Source organism: Arabidopsis lyrata (assembly GCF_000004255.2).
Source record: "Arabidopsis lyrata subsp. lyrata unplaced genomic scaffold ARALYscaffold_2, whole genome shotgun sequence".
Lineage (NCBI taxonomy): Eukaryota > Viridiplantae > Streptophyta > Magnoliopsida > Brassicales > Brassicaceae > Arabidopsis > Arabidopsis lyrata.
In genome coordinates, this window is record NW_003302554.1 from 12,814,065 (window position 1) to 12,835,309 (window position 21,245).

General features: G+C 34.4%; 5 protein-coding genes across 5 annotated transcripts; 2 read left to right on the plus strand and 3 right to left on the minus strand.

Moving 5' to 3' along the window:
* Positions 1 to 911: 911 nt before the first annotated feature.
* On the minus strand, positions 912 to 1,861 carry LOC9323217. The gene is made up of 2 exons (XM_021035671.1): positions 1,582 to 1,861; positions 912 to 1,292 (listed from the first exon to the last, which is right to left on the minus strand). Exons 1-2 carry the CDS (start codon positions 1,660 to 1,662, stop codon positions 1,014 to 1,016), a joined length of 360 nt encoding a protein of 119 aa, XP_020891330.1. The 5' UTR covers positions 1,663 to 1,861; the 3' UTR covers positions 912 to 1,013.
* A 1,084-nt stretch (positions 1,862 to 2,945) lies between these two features.
* LOC9324698 lies at positions 2,946 to 3,478 on the plus strand. The gene has a single exon (XM_002887106.2). The coding sequence runs from the start codon at positions 3,135 to 3,137 to the stop codon at positions 3,336 to 3,338; it is 204 nt and encodes a 67-aa protein (XP_002887152.1). The 5' UTR covers positions 2,946 to 3,134; the 3' UTR covers positions 3,339 to 3,478.
* Positions 3,479 to 3,607: 129 nt separating this feature from the next.
* LOC9323218 (conserved oligomeric Golgi complex subunit 5) lies at positions 3,608 to 7,422 on the minus strand. Its single transcript, XM_002888589.2, has 3 exons — positions 5,856 to 7,422; positions 5,069 to 5,542; positions 3,608 to 4,681 (listed from the first exon to the last, which is right to left on the minus strand). Exons 1-3 carry the CDS (start codon positions 6,954 to 6,956, stop codon positions 3,758 to 3,760), a joined length of 2,499 nt encoding a protein of 832 aa, XP_002888635.1. The 5' UTR covers positions 6,957 to 7,422; the 3' UTR covers positions 3,608 to 3,757.
* Positions 7,423 to 10,048: 2,626 nt separating this feature from the next.
* On the plus strand, positions 10,049 to 13,147 carry LOC9324699. Its single transcript, XM_021036115.1, has 8 exons — positions 10,049 to 10,578; positions 10,662 to 10,761; positions 11,109 to 11,165; positions 11,351 to 11,468; positions 12,022 to 12,104; positions 12,184 to 12,245; positions 12,317 to 12,386; positions 12,776 to 13,147. The coding sequence occupies exons 1-8, from the start codon at positions 10,304 to 10,306 to the stop codon at positions 12,830 to 12,832; spliced, it is 822 nt and encodes a 273-aa protein (XP_020891774.1). The 5' UTR covers positions 10,049 to 10,303; the 3' UTR covers positions 12,833 to 13,147.
* A 75-nt stretch (positions 13,148 to 13,222) lies between these two features.
* Positions 13,223 to 15,059, minus strand: LOC9323219 (probable WRKY transcription factor 9). The gene is given in 6 exon segments (XM_021036114.1): positions 13,223 to 13,684; positions 13,989 to 14,102; positions 14,194 to 14,481; positions 14,563 to 14,697; positions 14,773 to 14,996; positions 14,999 to 15,059. Coding segments are annotated over 6 exon segments (1,119 nt in total). The 5' UTR covers positions 15,045 to 15,059; the 3' UTR covers positions 13,223 to 13,372.
* Positions 15,060 to 21,245: the final 6,186 nt, after the last annotated feature.

Here is a 21,245-nt window from a genome sequence, read left to right on the forward strand (position 1 = left end):
TTCGACTTCATTATATGGTGTTTACATTCCAAAAAAAAAAGTGAAAAAAATAGCACCGCCCAAATTAAAGAGACAACATGAGCTCTTCGTGAGAAAACTACTCCAACTGTTTTTAACTTTTTTACCAACCAGAATTATCTTTATATACATTACCTCTTCCACATTTTATAACACATCCATAATTGTTTCTCTCTCAATCAATAGATTATTTCTATTTCACTTTTTAAAAAACAAATTACAAGCATTTATAAAGTTGTTTGCGCTTTGTAGTCTTTTTTTTTTTTTTTTTGAAAGATGGAGTCATGACTCATGAATCATGAGTACTTTGATTGATTTGCCAATCTAGCACCAAACCATGTCTATTTTGTACATGTCTCCTCATTAATTTGATAATCTGCGATCTGCCCTTTGAGATGACTTAAGAGACCAAGATATACACAGTCAATAACCTTTTAATATATAGTTTGGGACCATGTTGAAAAAAGATTTTGATCTAATTAGATCTCTAAAATATATTTTTGACAACGATCTCTAAGATATTTTTAAAGGGATCACCTTTCATATTAATCGTATATATATATACAACTTCACTCTACTCATTAATCCTCGGATAAGCATTTATCTATTCAAGAGTAAGGTAACTAGCTAGTTTCTCCTGTCAACATGTTTTTAATTTATATATATAAAATCGGACCGTGTTTTCATATGAATCATTGTAATGCCATGAATTGATTAATGCGTTCACGGTCTCAATATATAATGAGACCTATGTCAAAACCAAAAAAAAATTAAAACCTCTTAGTAATTTTTTTTTTTAAAAATATTTTAGGTCTTTTTTCTTTAAAAAATTTTTTGAAACTAATATTGGACCCTTGATATTTGTCTACCTTGCCTAGAGGTAGAGACGGGCGTGACAATGCATATTGTTGGAAAATAAAAACCTGCTCCATATAATGATTCAAGTACAAGTTACAACAAACAATTGTAATGCCATGGATTCATCATAAATCTATTTAGAGCGCGGCACTAGGGGAATCCGCTGGCTTGGGTGGAGAATCCAATAGAGATGCAGCTTCCATACTCTTGGTACGTTGCAACGAAAGAGACCGGTGAATCCTACACCGGAAAGAACCAGGGTGAGTGGTTGGTGAGCAAAGGCAGTTGGTCTTGGTCATGCTTGTCTGACGGGATAGCCCACGGGAACCCACTTCCGCCACAGAATTGCCATCGCCAAGAATTTCAATCTTCATGATTCCTTTGTCGTTTGTCATTTGTTGCACCTTCTCCATGTCCTGGTTTCATTGAAAAGCCATGACCATTATTAAGAATTGAAGTTTTAGAAACCATTTACCGTTTCACTTAAAAATATATTTATATGGTATAGAACTAATAGAAGTGTTTTGATGGACGTTATGAATGCAATGTTGAACCTAGCAAGAATGGTGGCTACATCTCAAAATAACAACCAGATCATTAAAAGGTTAAAGCTACCGGCCATGATTGGAAATCCTAAATAATAATAATCTAAATGAAGAAATCGAAGTCTTACGTAGCAGCGGGAATCAAGAGTAATGGACATACCTCTGTATGGATGATCAAAGTTGAAGCTGAGGCGATCCAAAAGATGTTGATACACTTTTCTAAATCGCTCTTCGTGCACATTTATATTATATCGTCTACCTTTTTTTTTTTGGGATCATCACGGGAATGATGATGCACTACATCAAAAGCCAACTGTATCCTTTATTTTTTCCATAATGTTTCAACCATTCTTATCCCAAAAGCCCATCATTGAGTGGTCCCGTTCCTTTATTGTCTTTACCGTTGGTCGTGGTATTACGGGGTCGGATCATGAATCGTATCGGGCTATATATCGATCGATAGATTGAATTTTTATAAAATTTACGAGCTTTAGAACTAACATAAAGATTTGCAAAAATCCGTAAACAACTAAACCATGTGACCCAAACGAATTAGTTAACCTCGTTTTAATAAGTTTCCTAATTTCACACATGTTGAATATATATTTTATACTATCTAATTAAAGATCGATCAAACCTTCTCAAAAGTTGCTCTGCTGAAATTTGTTTAATCGTTTAACTACTTAAATATATATTTTATACTATCTAATTAAAGATCGATCAAACCTTCTCAAAAGTTGCTCTGCTGAAATTTGTTTATTACTTCCACAAATAAGTGATTTTTATAGTTTAATTGGTTTGTATTAGTATTATCATACGTTGTTTCATAACTTGAGAGAGAAGGAGATTGTTGTCCGCATGGACTACTCGGAAAAACTGTTTTTTTTTTTTTTTTTTTTTGGCATATAAAACTATATATATAGCTCTACTCTTATCTTTTAGTGAAAGAGTTTATGATCAATCTATAGACTTTTGGCCGTAATTGACACCCCTAAATATAAGATACAAAAGATGTGCTAGATTTCGTAATTTTAATTTTCTAGTGGTAATTGACTTGTGATTATATAAAATTCGTTGTAGCTGTTTGATAAGTCTTAGACATATAGAATTAGCACCTTCTAATTCTATAGGGCCAAAAACGTGGACAAGAACCGAGAAAACCAAAAAGACAACGTGTAAGCTTTTAATGCCAACAAAAGGAACACACGAGTGTCTAATCCTTTTGAATAACGATTAACGACGACTGATTAAAGGAAACGTTTCAAAAGGATATCCACTAGATTCTTCTATTTGACCAACGACTTGAGTCAGTCCACATGGCAGCCTTTTGGTCTCTAAACGTTCAAAAACCAACTCTTCTTGATCCAATTTCTACTAACAATCTTATTAAACAAAAGGTCAAATCTAAAGAAATACGTAAGCGACTCGTCACAAATGATTCAACGTTACCGACACGTAACCAAAACTCACCGAACACCGTCCTTCACGTTTGTTTATAAAACGAGATATAGATAAAGATAGAAAGAGTCGTCTCTTTGTATAAAATCTGAAAAACCACAAAACCCTTAATAGTTTATATTTAGAGTTGAGACTACTTCGGCGTTGCTCACCAACCTAACTTCGGTTCTACTTCATACAAAACTCGTGTCCTCCTCTCTTGTTATATAAGGGTCTCTTTTGTTTCAGTGTCTTTGGTCTCGTGTTTGTGTAGAGATGGAGAACAAGACAGATAATGGAAACGAGGATGGTCCAATAATACATACCCAAGTTGAGAAGATAAAGAAAGAGTTTGAGAAGATAAGGCAACCATCGCTGCAACAACCGGAGATGAGGAGGGTTCTTAGCGAGATCAAGAGGCGTCAACGTTCACGTTCTCCTCTTGGTTTAGGGGAGAGATCTATTTCCGTTGGGAATTGATCCATGTTTGACTTTGTAATCAAGAGAGATAGATAAAAAAAAAGGAGGTAGAGGTGGTTCCTAATAGTTCACAGGTTTTGTTGTATATATTTTGCTATGTAAATACTCTTTGGTTTGAATAGTAAAAATCTTTTTCACTTCTCTTTCGATCTACCTTACTATATATATGGCTTCCGTAGTTTACTTTAACTGGTTGCCTAAAGTCAGATTCGAAGATATGTATGAACTTCGACCCGCAACTTCTTTGATTTCAAATATCGAAAAATCGATTGAAGACACCAACCATGGTATGATGTATGAATCTCGATTTACATGACATGTATGTGAGAGAGATATTGTAACTACAACTGAATAAAAATCCATGAGACATAAAAGTTGGCAATAGAAGAATATAGGTTCGGTAACAAAGCACTTGGAGCCTATAAGTTTTCTTGTGTTGTTAAAGATGAACCAATTTGAAGCATTAGAGGATAAACTGGACTAAACTCTTTGTCCCCTCTCGATCTGATCTTCACTGCATAATCATCCAAAGTCGCTTTTATCCCTTTCCAGATCTGATCCTCTCTTTGGTTATCAAGCCACAGTGAGTACTGCTTAGGACTTAGTCTGTTCTTCTGCATTGGTGACTCCAACTCGTCCGGGCCTCTCGTGTAGAGATGATGGAGGACGATGCTCGGTGGTAGGTCCTGGATGAGAGGAGATGATCCCATTTGAGATGTTTCCAGGAAAATCAATGGCCTAAATGCTCTAAGAGCTCTGTACGGTGCTCCGAGTTGTTCCACGGGAAACAGATTTTGTCCCACTGCAAGTTCAAGCTCGGCCATGTCTTTAGCCATCCTGAGTTTTCCCCATTCTGAAAGCGGTCGCACAAGGGACGCATGTCTGATGTAGAAGATCAAAACCCTCGAAGCCATTTGTCTTGTGAGTCTAGTGCAGATCGATTCTGTCCCTGCAGTGTTAGCAGTTGCTGCGGAAGGCAATAGTCTAGATAGGAACTCGCTGCGGAAATGAAGAATCGATCTCTGCAACTCCTCCATGTATGAGGAAGCATTGTTGTCCATAGCAGCATCATCAACACCAAAGTTTTGATCATGGATTTGAAGAATGCATGACTCGAGCTTGTCTCGCATTGCTTTAAACAAAGGTGTAACTGGCTCACATGCGGCATCATAGATTGCAGCCAGATAAGGAGACAATACATCGGCAGCAATACTGGGAAGGTCTGCTACCATGGATGAGATATGTGTGTGGATTCCTTGCAAATGCTGACATAATGTGAAGTTCCTGATCTGTGTTGAAGTCGCAGGACCTGATATCTGCCGCGTCTCAGGGCCTGTAGAAATCTGCCATATAAGTGTAGCCGTGTTACATTTCAAACATAAAAGCATACGTAGCAGTCTAACTTCTTTCCACTGCTTAACCCCACTTATGTTCAGCTAGTTAACACGTGTATATTTGCATAGTATAGGTAGTTGTAGCTCTAGTTCTCTTCATTTCTGTCTGGAGGAAATTATAATTGCACGAATTATTACTTTGTACTCATTCTACCTTATACATCTGTATGCAACTTTAAGAATCTCTATATAATACACATTGTACACAAGCAGAAATTGATACCATACTCTAGGGAGTTTATGGAATCCATACTCAGGGAGCTATCGCAAATAACAAGAGGACAATGGATACCAATAACCACCAAAAAAACAAAAGAGAAAAGAGGTTTATCATACCTGGCACTCAGCTCGTTGAGCTAGGTTACTAAGGGCCTTGCCTATCTCACGCAAAACTAGAAGAGTCAAACGAGCATCTGGATGAACAGCCTCAATCTCATCTTGAATATGTGATAACACCTGTGAGATTTGTTCTTTCGAAGGTAAACTCCCACGGCTCGACATAGGGAATATCGAGTTCACAAGATCTGACAAGCGGCCAAAGCATAGGGATAAGAAAGCAGTTTGGAATATTGCAATGCATGCAACCATTTGTTCTTTCCTTTCTAAATTAATGGCAGGTAACACTCCTTTAACATCTGTATCACGAGAAATCCTTTCAAGAAGATTTTCTATCATAGACACAAGCTTTGGGTATCCCATGGTGAATATTTCTTTTACAAAACTCGAAGCTGTGTATGCAGACTTCATTTGGCTAGTAAACGCCTTGACAAGTGCATCCCAGACTCTGTCGGTTAACATAGAATCCCCTTCCTGTGCATACAAACACTTCATGTAAGCAATAAAACCAATTAAAAGTTGGAAACTAAACTAATCAATAGCCCTGACACCACAGAAACCCATTCCAAAACTTCCTTTTGATGCAAAAACATGGAATGATCATCTATTTAAGTTGATCAAACATCATCGAGCTAGCTAAAAGTGACAAGAGTCTTGTCATCCACATCCAAGACTACTCTTATCCTCTCAATTATCTAATGCAGCATACCCCTCAGGACATGGACAATATCTTTAACTAACGAATAAACAAACTCAGCGAGCCTGAAATTCCAGTAAAATTCCGCACCTTGATGACTTCGTCAAGAAGAAGGACATGAGTAAATGGATCCCTCTTCTTAGACAGTACACGCTGCAAATGCCACACAGCAACTACAAGTGAATACAATTGCTCCATACAACTAGCCATCCTCTGCCACAACGCCTCCCTAACTTTAGCACCGCCACCAATGTGCGGTGCTCCGCTAGACCTAATCCCACCAGGCCCGAAGCCACCACCTGAGCCAGAAGAAATAGCTTTCATATCCATAGCAACACTCACACTCTTCACAGCCATTCCCTTATACTTATTCACCAATTGATCCACCGTAGTCTTAAGCTCTCCAAGGTTATAGAAAACTTGCAACCCAGTCCCAACCTCAGCTTGATTCAACCCTTCCATGCCTCTCTCCAACACCTTCATAGCTTCAGACCTCAATTTCTCACCAATCTCAGTAACAAACTTGATTTCTTCGTCGATCACATCAATGCCGAAGAGATCGTACTCTTTACACATTGTTAAGATCTCGAAATGGAGCTGTGCAGCTTTGGTGAGATCGATCTTATCTGGATCGGGAGAATCCGTTAGATCTCGAAGCTTCTTAGAGAGACGAAGCGTACGAACCGAGTGAGAGAGTAACTCAGTAGCGGAGTGGAGATTTGATAGCTGAACAGATTTGGATCGGATCGATTTGATTGGTTCAGAGAGATCGGATCTGACACGGCGAATTGAAGATTGGAGTGAAGAGACGGAGGATCGGAGAGAAGAGAGAGAGACATCGGCGTGAGAGAGAGAAGAGAGCTGAGCGAGCAATTCAGGGTGACGAGAGATGACGTCATTACGGAGCTGTGAATCGAGGAGGCGGATAGCTTGGTGGAGACGTTCGGCGGTGGAAGCCGGAGATCCAGAAGCGAGAGCGGCGGAGGAGAATGATGCGGAGGAGAAGGAAGGAGAGAGGAAAGGGGAGAGGATTGGATCGGTGGCGAAAGAATCGAGCGGCGAAGAGGAGGAAGATGACGGTGTTTGAGGTGGTGGTACGGCGGAGGAGAGTGAAGAAGGAGGAGGGTTTTTGAAAGTGGAGAGACGTTGAAGAGATGGAGATGATGAAGGAGACGAAGGAGGTAGTGCCATTTTCAATTTCTTCTCTACAGGTTTTGAATTTTTTGCAATGGCGATTTTAGCAGATCAAAGCGATGATACTCATTTTTCAAAAAAACACTCTACGATAGTGAACCGGTGTCTGCTTAAATTTCTGTCTGTGAATTTTGTTGGTTATCGACGAACCGGAATTATCATTTCTGGGATAGTCAAGTGAATTGATTGATGTAGATGGGCCTAGGCCCGAATCCGGATCCAATGATAACAGAGTGTTTCCTTTGTCTTTGATGGGATCAACTTGAGGGAAGGAACAAGCTCGTGAGGGTTGGAGGATTCATCCAAGTGGCAATGACGGAAGTTAGAGCTTTGAGCCATGTGGTGCCTGACTTTGGGTGGCTACAAACGAGGAAGTCAATGGGTCGTGCTTGGAAGAAATCATATTTCTTAATCTTATTATTATTCTTGATGTTTCCAAAATTTATATTACTTGTGTTTAACCTTTGTATTGACTCTATAAGATCATAAGAACAATGTTAACATGTCATCCCCACGACTAAAGTTTAATAGTATAATAAGATTTTGGAAGGAAAACAATGTTTTCTTACTCAAACTAAGGAGACTTTAATTAGTCCGAACCTAAACAAACTAAGATTTTCATGTATCCCTGTCATACATGCATTCAATTAGATTCAATATTGGGATATTGAAACAGTTATAAATTTCATTTAATCAAACTCATTTACCTGTAAGATTCCATCTTTTACATTCACATTCATGAGTAGCCAAATCCACAATGTATTCATTTTCAAACTAATTTACCTAATACAAAGTCTTGCTGCTGTGTAGTGTATCACAATACTGCTTTGCCAACCTTGCCTTCTCCAATAATGCCATTGTGACTGGTGTAACAGGAGTTTCCAGCTTCTCTGCCTTTAGACACCTTCTAGAAACCCTTCTCATAGTCTGTCTTCTTATATCCTCCATCATGTTAATTATTGGCTTAGACCTTACCATCTTTATTGTTCTATTAAAACTCTCTGACAAATTGTTGTGCACATCAGCACAATGTGACTGAACATTAAAGAAGGCACGGCACCACCTTTCCAGCTTTGGTGCTAGTAAGGCTTAATAGGCTGAAAGATCATATGCCTTCAGTGTAGTTGTAAGCTACTCCCAAAAAAAGATTTTTGTATTATGATCTTGAGAATCATTGCTTCTTCCAATTAGCATATATATGCCTTCCACACATCCTATGCTTTGCATTTGCAAGTTCAGCCTCTATAGCAAGCACTAAACCCTGCCAAGTTCAACAATTAATAAACAACAAATAATGGTGAATTAAAGTCAAATTCTAGAGTAATATACCTTTTGCTTGACAAAAATGATTGCCAAATTGTCTCCATTCTCTACGCCAAGGTCTATTTCCAGCTTCTTAACAAACCAACCCCAAGTGTTTATTTTTACCTCTGAAAACTGCCCATGCAATTAGATACATCCTATTTTGTTAACACCGCTAATATTAAAATATTGATTTATCCGTAACTTCGTGTTATAGACCATTTTAATGATATTTTAAATCTATATTAATGTCGATTTAAACATGTCCCGCCATAACTCATCCTATGATATTTTAAATTTTTATAAAACCAAGAATGTGATAAACCTTTATATATGATTGTATTGATGTTTATTGGACTGTATTAGTAAATTTAGAGAGATTTCTATCTATATCTCTCCATGGTTAAGACTCGTTGACCTTTTCATCCCTAATATTAAACCCTATCGAAAAAGCCTCACATTGTTTGTGCATCACGACTATCACTTCTTAGGAGCCTTACGTTGACAGGCTAGATTAGCCACAAAACAATTGTGGTAACCAAAACATAATTATAACGGTAAGCAAAGTCACCGGTTCCGTTTTTTCTCAATCAAAGTATATTAGCGGTTATATTATGGTATACTTTGATATTGCCAACCCCTAATATTATTAGATATTTGCTTAAAATAATATTAGCCTAAAAGGAAAAAATTACAGTTAATTATTTCACTATCAAATTTTCATATATAAATTTAATTATTAAAACAATGTGATGAAAATTAAATATTTGACTCTTTGATTGATTGTATGTTTCCAAACTATCTCTAATATTCAAACCTCTGATATTTTTAGCTTTATACTTAAAATAATATTTAGTATTATAATGTTAACATAAAAGGAAAAAAATTATATTTAACTATTTCACTATCAAATTTTCATATATAAATTTAATTATTCAGTAAAAATTTGATGAAAAGTAAATATTTGAGTCAATTAAGTGTATGAATGTAGTATTTCTTAATCTATTTAGTGTCTCAACCAAGATATTTCTTCTCAACCAAAAAAAAATAAACTCTTAATTTATTTTTATATGCCCATGCTTCTGTTATTGGTTCATAACTTTGATGAGTCCAATTATTTTCATTGTCGCATATAATTGTAAAAGTATTGTACGAACGGATCATTTTATCCCACAATTATTGAGATGCTAAGATAAATTTTTGTATTAACATTATAAAAAAAAACATGAATCAAAATCATATATTTTGAGCTTTTGACAACGAGGACACACAATGACATTATTTAAAAAAAAAAAAAAAATCTTGTCTAATTGATAAAAACTTTTGGGAATAAAAAAGTGAGATAGAAGAAAGGCATCAAATGCTTTATTATTGGGATTCGCACTGTTTACTAAATTCCACGATCTGCCAACCATTTATTTAATTTATTTACTTTTTTCTACTAATTTTGTAGAAAATTCGAAACAATAATAAATAAAACAAAACCAAATGAATATGTTTCTTTAGTATAATCCCTCCCTTCAATTAGGAAGAGAATCTATTTTAAAATTCCCATTCTTACTTTACAGTCAAAATCTTTTTTCTCATTTCACATATAATATTCCTTTTGTCTTGGAAAATAATTAATCTTAGATTTCAATTTAAGTTTATCATCTTTAAATATCATTTTTCCATGATTATGGTGAAAAGTCATAAAGTAAATGTATTAATAATTTTTTCCATTATTTGTCTAAAAATCCTTCATTGGTTTTAGAGCTGACAAGGCTGCTTTGTCTAATATACAGAGGCGAAGACAGAAAAACAAAAGCAATTCCACAAACTCAAAAAAAAAAAAAAAAATCAAATTTTTGGTTTCTTCTTGAGAAATTAAACTTGGGTTTGTGAAGGTGAACAAGTTTCAAGCTTTATCCATGGCGTAAGATGATTCACCTTCTCAAAGTTTGTCTCTTTTTTCATATCTGATCACAAGAGGGTTTCGGGTTTGATTTCTGATTGTTAAAGTTTAAATATTTTTAGTTGAAATTTGGGTTTAGTGTTTGATTATGTGGATGGCTACTCAATCTAATTCTGGGTTCGAGTCTTTGAATTCTATGATGAGTCGTCACGCTATTAATTTCCAATCTAACACCTCCTCGGAGATGATTTCTATGAGTCCGTACTTGGAGATGAGTATGATCAATGTTGCTTCTCCTGGTTTAGTTCAAACCGGGAATTCTTCGAATGCTTCTGATTCGGTTTCTGGCCTCATGCTTGATCCTTCCATGGTTAGTGAATGGTCAAATGAAGAACAATACATATTGGATGATGGTCTTGAAAAGTGAGTCTTTTTGTTTCTGTGATAATGAGGCTGAGATAGTTTTTGTTATGTGGAATTTGATATGATTGATTCTGTTTTTGTAGATATAAGGATATACCAAGTATCGAGAGGTATATTCAAATTGGAAACAGTTTACCTGATAAAAGTGTTCGAGACATTGCTTTGCGGTGTATGTGGATGACGGTAAGTCTGATGGTTTTTGTAGCTTTGTTGTGACTTGTGACCATTTTGCAGTCATATGGTTATATGCTTATACCATGATATATGTGTATCAAAGAAAAATGACACACAGGGAACAGTTTCTACATGTACATATAATAGAGCATACATAGATTCTTAAACTACAGTACACAGAATGAAATGGTTTTGCCTTAGGATGGAATTTTAGTCTTATTGTTGCCTGAGTTGTATCAATATTGAGTTCTTGAGATGGGTTTAGGGAGAATAACAGTCTTTGAGTTTTGAGCAAAATCTTCTCTTCTCTTATCTTCTGAATCATTTCTTACTTTTACTGAATTTGTTTTGCACAGAGAAAGAGGAGAAAATCAGAAGAATTAAATTGTGGAAGAAGAACGAGTTCTAGCAAGGTATATTGGCGATTCTTGTCATTTGTTCAATTTTGATGAGTGATACTTTTGAACAACTATTGAAAGAGACTTTTTTTTTTTTTTTTTAAGTTAGATTGAAAGATGCTGCTAGGATTGAGATGGAATATCGTTTATATCTTTTGATAAATTTAGGTTTTGGTACTAAACGATTTATATTTCTTCAGGACAAGCAGGTGGAATCGTCTTCTAAGTCAAGCATTCCCTCTGTTTTGCCTCATAACATGGCTTCATATCCTTTCTCAGTGCCCTCTACAATCACCAGTAAACAAATTACATCTGAAGGTTAACATCTATCTTTATCTGAGAGATTTCCATCCGAATTTGCCAACTCTAGGTGTTTTCTTTCGTTGACATGCACACATTCATATCATATTTTGCTTTCAAAAGGAGGCAATAGGTTCTTATTGCTTGGTGTATGTATTATGGTTCAAATGTCGTTTTGGTATATATCTGGTCTTCTTTTGTTAGATAAATAAGATTTTATAGGGGCTTAGTGTATTACAGCTTAGACTTTTTGCCTCTTTGGAGGGTGACTAAGATAACTGTGTCTCTAAAGTAGTTTCATTTTCGAAGAATTGGTGAATTTCCCTAACTTCATTGTCCTTCTCTAGAGTGCATTCTTGAGAGTATTTATGTCATACATTTAGTAAAGGAGTATAATGACTATTGTATGATTTATACTTTATATGGTGAAATTCTATATAAGTCCGCTCTCTGATCTTGTTACCTTGTAAAGATAATCCCTTTAAGCTCTCTTTCATATGAAGTTTTGTTGAAGTCTCAATAATCTTTAGTCTTGCCTTTTCTTACAGATTCTTTTGTTGTTCTGTCTCAGATTTAAGTGGCCATGCAATAAATCTCTTAGAACAGAATGTACGAGCTTTTAGTCAAATTAGAGCTAATCTCTCCTCATATAAGGTAAGTTCTAGATTATCTTGTTTAAAGGAATACAAATGTGTTCTTGCTAAAACCGCTCCGTCCTGATAATTGCAAACAGGTAGAGGATAACGTAGATCTCTTTCGTCAGGCAAGGAACAACCTTATCACCATTCAAAATGAGTAAGTTGATACTTTTTAACATTTTGTATAAATTTTGTGGAGCTTAGAGAACTGATGTCTTAATTTGGCAGCATGAATAATATGCCTGGCTTGATGAACCAGATGCCACCATTGCCGGTCACAATCAATGATGATCTCTCGGTGAGTAATTCTACTTTAGTATTAATAGGTTGTTCACTTTTGCATTAACAGCCCATTGTTTTAGATATCAAAATGTCCACATCACCCATTTGCTTGTTTACTTTTGACACTACCGTAGTTCAAACCCAGATCTCTGGTTCAAAGGCTCAAAATATAGAATTATTGTGCTTCTAACTAGCTGAGTATCTTACGACCAGTTTTTCAATGTTTTGGTTTGAAGAAATGTCTTTTAAGAGCAAATAGAGCATAAGAATAATATCCTCCCAATAAATTAGAGTAGCTTTAGTCATTTTTCAGTGGATTTTGGTTAGGATCGTGTACCGGTGTTGTTAGTTTTACCTGATCTCTTTGGCGATATCAATGACTTTGGTTTCCTCGATTTGTACCAGGTGATGCCATTCAACACGATGCAAAGTGGCGGCTTCCATACGAAGCAGAAGCCTTGAATCATCTGGTTTCCCTTAATTACCTGTAAATTATCCTAAAGAAGCTGGAGGAGAAGAAAAAAAGCCCATCACATGTTGTGAAGTTTGTAGAAATGTGATTCTTTCGTAACACCAAGGATCTTTATTGCCGGGCGCCAATGTTGAAACAGGACATAATCGTCTTGGTCCAGGCTCCAAACTAAAAAAAAAAACTTCTTAACAAGTTCTATTAGATCAACTTTTAGTTCAATTAATGTCTTGGAGAATTTCTAAGCGATGTGTATAAAAAGATTCTATTGAAGATAGAGAAGAGCGTGTTGAGGTTTGCACCTGTAATCTTTTGGTGTGTTATTTTGGTAACATGTTTCCTTAGCACTAATCAACCTTTATTTTTCATAAGCGAACATCGAATGAAGTAAAACAATCCGAAACCTTCAATTTTGTATATACGAAACACAAATATTATAAACAAGAACAAGAAAAATGGCAAAGAATCCATGATGACTTCAGTTAATTGAAAGATAATGGGACCAAAGGACAAGCAGAGAGATACAGGAAACTCTACATCATCCAATTTAATCGGTTTTGAGAAGATGAAACATGATCTCCTCTAGATGGACCATCAAAGTTCAAGCTTCTTATGGTTCGATTATTGGTGCTGCTATTTTGTGGGTATGTAATCAAAGAAGAGTCTATGACTGGAGGAGTTTGGTAATAGGAAGGATGAGAGAGGTTGTCGCTGGAATCGAGTAACAAGAATGGAGAAGTAGAGGCAGTGGAAGCCAAGGCTGTTGCTCCGACCGGAAGTGGATGGTTATGTGTTCCTTCGTAGGTTGTTATCAGTATTGACATGTCTTCTAAACACCTTTGCACCTTCACAACACAACAACTCATAATTAACTCTATGTGCATTGCAAAATCTCATAATTAACTATATATACATAGTTTCATTTCACTCAAATGTAGTTATGACATGCTATGAATTCTACATTGGACAAAAGTAATATATACAGTACATAGACGAATCCACTCATTACCAATTGGTTTTGAGTTGAAAATCTATAAAATACTACATTGTCAATAACTTGATCTAAAATGGTCCCCCAACATATAGAATATATCTTTGAGACCCCTGGACTTTGAGGATATGTGCAATTGCACTTTTCACACATTGTACCTGTTTCCTAACGGGACATCCTAGAACCACGGTGCATCGGTAATAAGCTCGTGGACATGGATTCCCTTTCGCGGTTTTCTGACCGTACTTCCTCCATTGGCATCCATCATTCATCTACACACACACACACACAGATATCTTTCTTATTAAAAAATTATGTTGCAATATCCAAATTGAGTCCAAGATATGATATAAAGAAACTCACTGTTGCGGTCTCACATCTCGCCCTCACAGACACCCTGGCCTTTCTGTTCCCTTGAGAAGATGAAATGATACGTGGCGCGTTTGTATCGAAGCTGCTAATATTGTATCTTTGGTTATGATGAGACTGAACAGCTTCTTTGCTCTCTTCTTGTTTCTGCTTTTTCTGTAGAGAAAGTGAAAGCCCTATTTCTCTTTCCATGGATGGAGATCTCTCACCTCCTCTTTTCTGAACCTTACTTTTTATATCCACACATCGTTTGCCTTGTACTCCAAGGAACATTTCAAGATCCTAGGTTATAAAAACACCAATCAAGTTTCATGTTAATTGTCACCACTATGTAACATGTATGAAGACACCAGATTCTCTCACCATCTTCTTGGTTTTATCGATAACCGGGAATTTCATCTCCAGATGACGATAATCTTCAAGAGTCTGCTCGACAAGCTTCCTCAACCTAGTATTCTCTTCTTTCACACTTTCCATCTGGATCTGTAGCTGCAAGAGCTGATCTCCATCCATAGATGTTAACATATATTCGCACATAATTTTTTTTGATGTACATATGTATATAGTAGTTACCTCTTCACGTTCGTTTTCTTCTTCTCGGGTTCTTGAACCTAAACAAGAATCATCTTCGGCTTCTTTCACCATTTGTTCATCTTTATCACCACTAGCATCATGTTCTTCGTCTTCTTTATTCTCACGGCTATGTTTTGATCCTTCTATCTCTTTCTTTTTCTCCTTGGCCTCGAGCTTAAGAGAAAGATCGATGCCCATTAATGGAGATGCAAATCGAACTTCTATTTTTGTCTTTTAGCTTTGGAATTTGAAGTGCTAAAGTCAAATACCATTTTCTGATCAGAATACCGTTTACTATTTGTATTATTCACTCTAGTACGCATCTAAAGCTAGCTTTGACTTTGTTTAAATAATCAGTTTTATCTTTAAGAAGAAACTAATCCATGTTACTTAATAAAGAGCTTAGTTTTGGTCTATGAAGCAATTAAACCGGAGTTACTATGGAATTATGACTTTGGTTACCATCCTAGTAGTCATAAAAAAAGTGTATACATATATTCATTCCCTTCTCTTATATAGTTTGTTTATTAAGTTGACAATAAGATATAGATCCGGTTTCTTTAACAATTTTATAGCAGTTTTTTTAGTTTTGTAATTCCAATATATGGGCAGTATGCGAAATTTCCCATCACATGGATGGTACCATGTGAAATACAGAAGTCCATCGACGTGTGGATATTTTTAAAAACTTGTCACTGATGATGCGTTTAGAACTAGATGAATTGATCTCTTTGAACAAGAACATAGTTGGGTAGAGTTATAAAGATTGAATACGAATAAAGAAAAAAAAAAAGGTGAGATCAAACACACCATAAACTTTTTTATTTTCTCGACTCAACAACATAGGTCTTTAATGGATATACAGTCTATATATTTTGAATTTTCCTATTGAAGTTGTTTTGAAAATTTCTATAGATATTGTAAGACTAGAAATATTTATGGGAAAGAAATAGAAAGAATTAGGAAAATTAAATGCGACTTTACGAGCTTAATTATTTTTAACGAGCTTTTTATGTGCAACACTTTAGATAATTGTCAAAATATATTATGAAGGCTTTTTTATAAGGGAGACTCACAAAAATGCCCTTTTTTCAATACCCTTTTTCAAAAATGCCCCATTTGGCTGTCCATTTTTTAAAATACCCCTTTTTATGTACAAAATGACTAAATTACCCTTCTTTTAATAAAAGATATCACAAATATATAAGGAAATATAACAAAATTAGGTCCACAAAATACAAAATATTTTTTGGCGTGAAAAGTGATCCCGCAATTTTTCCCGCCAAAACACTTGTAAAAACTTGTAAAACCTTTAAAATACCTTGTAAAATTTTCCCGTAAAATTTTTTCCCGCCAAAAATTTTTTTTGAGGGAAAAGTGATTCAGCAATTTTTTTGGCGGGAAAAATTTACAAGGTGTTTTAAAGGTTTTTTACAGGGTATTTATAAGGTTTTACAATGTATTTTAAAAGGTTTTACAACGTATTTATAAGGTATTTATAAGATATTATAAGATTTTACAAGCTATTCTATAAGGTTTTACAAGTTTTTTATAAGGTTTTACAAGTTATAAATACCTTATAAAACCTTATAAGTACCTTGTAAAACCTTTTAAAATACACTGTAAAACCTTACAAAACACTTGTAAATACTCTGTAAAAACCTTAAAATACCCTGTAAAATTTTCCCGCCAAAAAAATTGTGGAATCACTTTTCCCGCAAAAAAAAATTTTTGGCGGGAAAAATTTTTACGGGAAAATTTTACAAGGTATTTTATAGGTTTTTACAAGTGTTTTGGCGGGAAAATTGCGGGATCACTTTTCCCGCCAAAAAATATTTTGTATTTTGTGGACCTAATTTTGTTTCAAATAAAGGTAAAATGGTCACTAAAAATTAAAAGAGGGCAAACTTAAAAATGAACTCTCAAAGAAAGCATTTTTGAAAAAGAGTATTGAAAAAGGGGCATTTTTAACAATTTCTCTTTTTATAATGCTGATATTGGATGGTGACTAAATTGTATATCTGCCATTTGACGATAAATAGAACATATATTGTTCAAAATAAATAAAAATAATAATTAGATTAGGTGTAAAATAAGAAAACTAGTTGATATCATTTTTTAATTCAAGATATTTTTAACTTACAAATATGCTAAGTCTAACTGAAATTGGTTGTAGACAACAGTAGTGATTCTCGTCTAACTTGTAGTACCTTTAGATTATGTTTTGTTATCTCATGTTATATCCAAACTCTCTTACAATATAAGATGCTTATGAAACAAACATTTTTCTAGGTTAGCTATAATACTATGTTACATATTCAACTTGGTAAAAGGAAGTTGAGTAATATAACAATTTAAATCTGGTTAAAAGATTATACAATTCATATCTATTTTGGTATGCAAGCAAATCGCCATAGTGTTGTGATTTTCTCACTTTGTTTGATTCACTGTTGTAATATCATGTTATATAATTTGATTTTTAATCTTAATTGATTTTACAATCAAACCATGGTAGAGAATTTAGATTGTATCTTATGATATAAGTTGTATCGTTTCGTTTGGTTGAACAATCTCACAAAATTTATAGATCTCAACGATTCATCTTCAACAGAAGGATAACTAATTTCAATTATCACACTAGTAATAGGCTACTAGCTAACCTAAAATATTCATGTTCTGATTTCTATGAACATACAGATTATGTTGATAGATTATGTGTGATATTGAAGCCCGGCTTGTTTGATTTTTATAAGCGTTATATATGAACTATTTAATCAATAAACTATTACATGTATATAAAAATAAGAAAGTCATGTCACTCTTTTTTCTTAATTTACTTAGTGCGTTTAAGAAGAAGTCTTTTTTTTTTTTTTTTGACATCTTTGGATCGACAAGGCCCGATCCATAGCCAATCCCTACTATACGGGATAACGCGACTTAGCGGAGTCGAACTCCGGTGGAGAAGGCGGAATCAAGTGCACTTAACCACTTGACTAAAGGCACATCCCCGTTTAAGAAGAAGTCTATATGTGACATCTTTATGCATTTCATTATCATTAACGTAAAATTCAAATTAGTAATTAATAATTCGTAACAAAAAGAATCTTCTCTGTTATCCTGTTGGGCCGGAGGATTAGAACTATTTACATACGGATCTAGTTGTCATTAAAGACTATTTGAAAAGTGCTCTAATCAACACAGATGGTCTCGTCATGGTGTTATGTATTCCAACATCTCAGACAGATAAACGAGAGGAGCAATGGAAAACTAGGTTGGTTTGGATTAGTGATCCATGCGAATATCTAGGTTATTTGTTTTTTTTTTGTATTTGAATCAATTCTAAATTATGAGATTTACATCTCAATTTGGTTTGGTACTATATAAATAGTTTAAAATTTTGGAAAATATCAATGGATATGCTAAGAAGATCAAATAATTAAGTATGTATGCATGATTTTCTTTTAATTAAGTGGACAAGAGAGAGATTGATCTTTTTACAATTTTACCATTTTATTATACACACATAATGACTTATCTGGTTATTATTTTTGTTAGCGTTTACATAAAATATACATATTTTTTCTACACACCTAATTGTTTATCTGGTTATTATTTTTGTTAGCATTTACATAAAATAAAGTAAAAATGGAGAAGACGAAGAAGACGGAGTGGAAATGGAGAGGACAAAGAGGTGGCAAAGAATTTAGGGATAAAAATTATTGTTTAGTAGTTTAAAGTAAAAATGGAGAGGACGAAGAGGTGGGGAAAGAAGAAGAAGAAGAGAGAAAGTGATGAGGTGAACTTGGGATGGAGTTGCAGGTGATAATGGAAGAAGAAACAAATTTGGGAGACATGATGACAGAGGAAGATACTCGAGAAGAGAAGAAGATTTTTTTTAACATCTATGATAACATATAAGTTAACCGTGATAAATAAATTATTATGATAAATAAATATGCTAATGCATAAGTTAACAGAAATGAATAAATTATCGAAATAAATAAACATATTATTATATAAGTTTGTTGATAACAATCATATAATAAATATATTAGCACGATAAACATAATATTACCATACAACATGTAAAGTTATCATGATATAATATAATTTATATTACTAAATTACATAAATAATCACCAAAATCACTATTTTTTATTACATCTCGTGATGAATAAAGTTTACGATATTTGGCTGAACAGTATTTTTACTTTTTAGTTATCGCGATACAATTTGATTTACATTGTTAATCAAAAAGATAACCACACAAATCATTATTTCTTTATTTCTTCCAATGACGAATAGTATTCTTTTACAAAATAAAGGGTAGTTTTGGTATTAATTGAGTCAGAAGAAAGAGAACTAATAAAAAGAAAAGCATGGATATATTTTTAATTTTTCAGTCTTCTATGCATATCAATTAATATAGCCCTAAAATTTTTACTTTTTCCAATGGTGGATATTAACTAAAATATGTTTTAATCAAGTTTTCGAGTTGGAGTTTTTTTCTTTTGTCAACAACATATTAATTAAAAAATTACTCAATGATTGGTTGCCTAATTAGGAGGAATAATGTTTACAAAAGTAACTTGAGTAAATAAATTAAAAGTTTAGAAAAACGGGTTAATCAGTCCGTCTCATCGTTACATAAACGAGAAATAAAAGAAAGTGGAAAAGAAGGAAAGAAGACACGGAGCAAACCAAAATCATCTAGCATATTGGAAAAAGCGGACCATTTTTCTAGTGACTGTACCATCGAGACTAACTCTGAATAATTAGTTTTAAACGCCTGACAATCAATATATTTTTGAGTTGGAGTTTTTTTTTTTTTTTTTTTGACATCTTTGAATCGACAAGGCCCGATCCATAGCCAATCACTACTACGCAGGATAACGCGACTTAGTGGAGTCGAACTCCGATGGAGAAGGCGGAGTCAAATAGACTTAACCGCTTAGTAAATGCACATCCTTTTGAATTAAAGTTTATGTTTAGGATTTTAATATATTTTCGTAGCTATTTAAACTTTATATCCACGTCTTCTAATATATAAGAAAGAAAAAAAAGAAAGATATTTGCCTTCGGATTGGATCTAAAAATAGTCAACTAGAAGACTTTCAGTTTTTCTTATATTTTCATACCATCTCATTGTCATTTTATAAACTTCTTTTCTTTCTTACCAAAAACTTAGGCTTTTTTTTTTCTTTATTCCATATATTTGTTGGAAAGACTAGAACAAGTTAGATAGTCATTTCTCTATCATCGAATAAAACTCAATTTATGAATAATTGTGTATTGGTTATTTCAAGAGCATTTGTTCAAAAAAAAAAAAAGTTTTTTCAAGAGCACAACTATCAGCTACGTACTAGCATAATTACCGAGATAACCGTTTTAATAAAATAGTCTTTCTATTAGAGTATTGTTAGTATTTACATAAATACATCTGATCATATACAAAATCGTATCTTAAATAGAAGTAGCATATAATATAGAGGGAATTAGTTGGATTCAATACGATTTTGTTCTTGCAGAAATCATATTGAATTAAAAGGAACGGTGACAAAAGTGTGTCTTTCTCACCATGTATCTCATAGTATATATATTTGTCCGATTCTAGCCAAAGAGTCACTATCATTTGATCAAACAACTTCTACTATAGTAGAAGAGCATACTATCTCAGTAAATGTCTCAACCATTGAGAAAGTACCTACTTCAACAACTTTTGTATCTATTGAGTCTCCTCTTCAGAGAAGAGCACAAATTTCATCAGTCACAGCTCATGCTCATGCAAATGCTACTGTCCACAGGGAGAGGGCTAAATCTGCTGATCATAATCTTGGTTCTAATCAGTTTGCGTCATTGGTTTCTTCGGATGAGGAAGAAGATTTGTCCGATTCAGATAACGAATCTGATTCAATGGATCTTATGACTCATTCGGATAAAGAATCCTTCGAGAGAGGCCGGTTAAACCATCAAAAAAGGCTAAGGAGATGCATGGACAAACCACATGTCGTGGAAAGAGCAGAGGCCGTGGGAAACGAGGTGGTCGTGGCTAATTGTCTTCTGTCAAATATTATAGAATAGAATATATTATTGAGTTGTGTTTTATATGAGAACACAAGATACATACATATAGTGTCAACATTAACATAATGTTAACACCCACATAATGTAAACTTTCCTAAACACATAAGGAAATAACTTGTACAAGAAGTAATATAGAGATCTAGAATATTCTTCGGGTTGGGCTTCACGGGCTTCACTTCATAATGGACTTTAATGGTCCATATTACTTGGTCCGCAAGATACACATCTTACTTATCTCCAATACTCCCCCGCACAACAAAGGTGGGACGCGAAACGCAAAATATGCAACCACAAAGCGGAACACCTATGTCGTGGACATCATGTCGATGACGGACAAATTATGTCAACCGACTCCTCAGGGTATATAACTTCAATCTTCAAAAGAGGGT

What these genes read in the sequence shown, in the direction of transcription:
- LOC9323217 (XM_021035671.1), bottom strand. Translation starts at nt 1,662, where the DNA reads ATGTGCACGAAGAGCGATTTAGAAAAGTGTATCAACATCTTTTGGATC. An exon ending in CTTTGATCATCCATACAGAG is followed by an intron (nt 1,293 to 1,581) that starts GTATGTCCATTA and finishes CAATGAAACCAG; the next exon opens with GACATGGAGAAGGTGCAACA.
- LOC9324698 (XM_002887106.2), top strand. Translation starts at nt 3,135, where the DNA reads ATGGAGAACAAGACAGATAATGGAAACGAGGATGGTCCAATAATACAT.
- LOC9323218 (XM_002888589.2), bottom strand. Translation starts at nt 6,956, where the DNA reads ATGGCACTACCTCCTTCGTCTCCTTCATCATCTCCATCTCTTCAACGT. An exon ending in TTCTTGACGAAGTCATCAAG is followed by an intron (nt 5,543 to 5,855) that starts GTGCGGAATTTT and finishes TTGTATGCACAG; the next exon opens with GAAGGGGATTCTATGTTAAC. An exon ending in CTCAACGAGCTGAGTGCCAG is followed by an intron (nt 4,682 to 5,068) that starts GTATGATAAACC and finishes CTTATATGGCAG; the next exon opens with ATTTCTACAGGCCCTGAGAC.
- LOC9324699 (XM_021036115.1), top strand. Translation starts at nt 10,304, where the DNA reads ATGTGGATGGCTACTCAATCTAATTCTGGGTTCGAGTCTTTGAATTCT. An exon ending in GAAGAACGAGTTCTAGCAAG is followed by an intron (nt 11,166 to 11,350) that starts GTATATTGGCGA and finishes ATATTTCTTCAG; the next exon opens with GACAAGCAGGTGGAATCGTC. An exon ending in TAAACAAATTACATCTGAAG is followed by an intron (nt 11,469 to 12,021) that starts GTTAACATCTAT and finishes GTTCTGTCTCAG; the next exon opens with ATTTAAGTGGCCATGCAATA.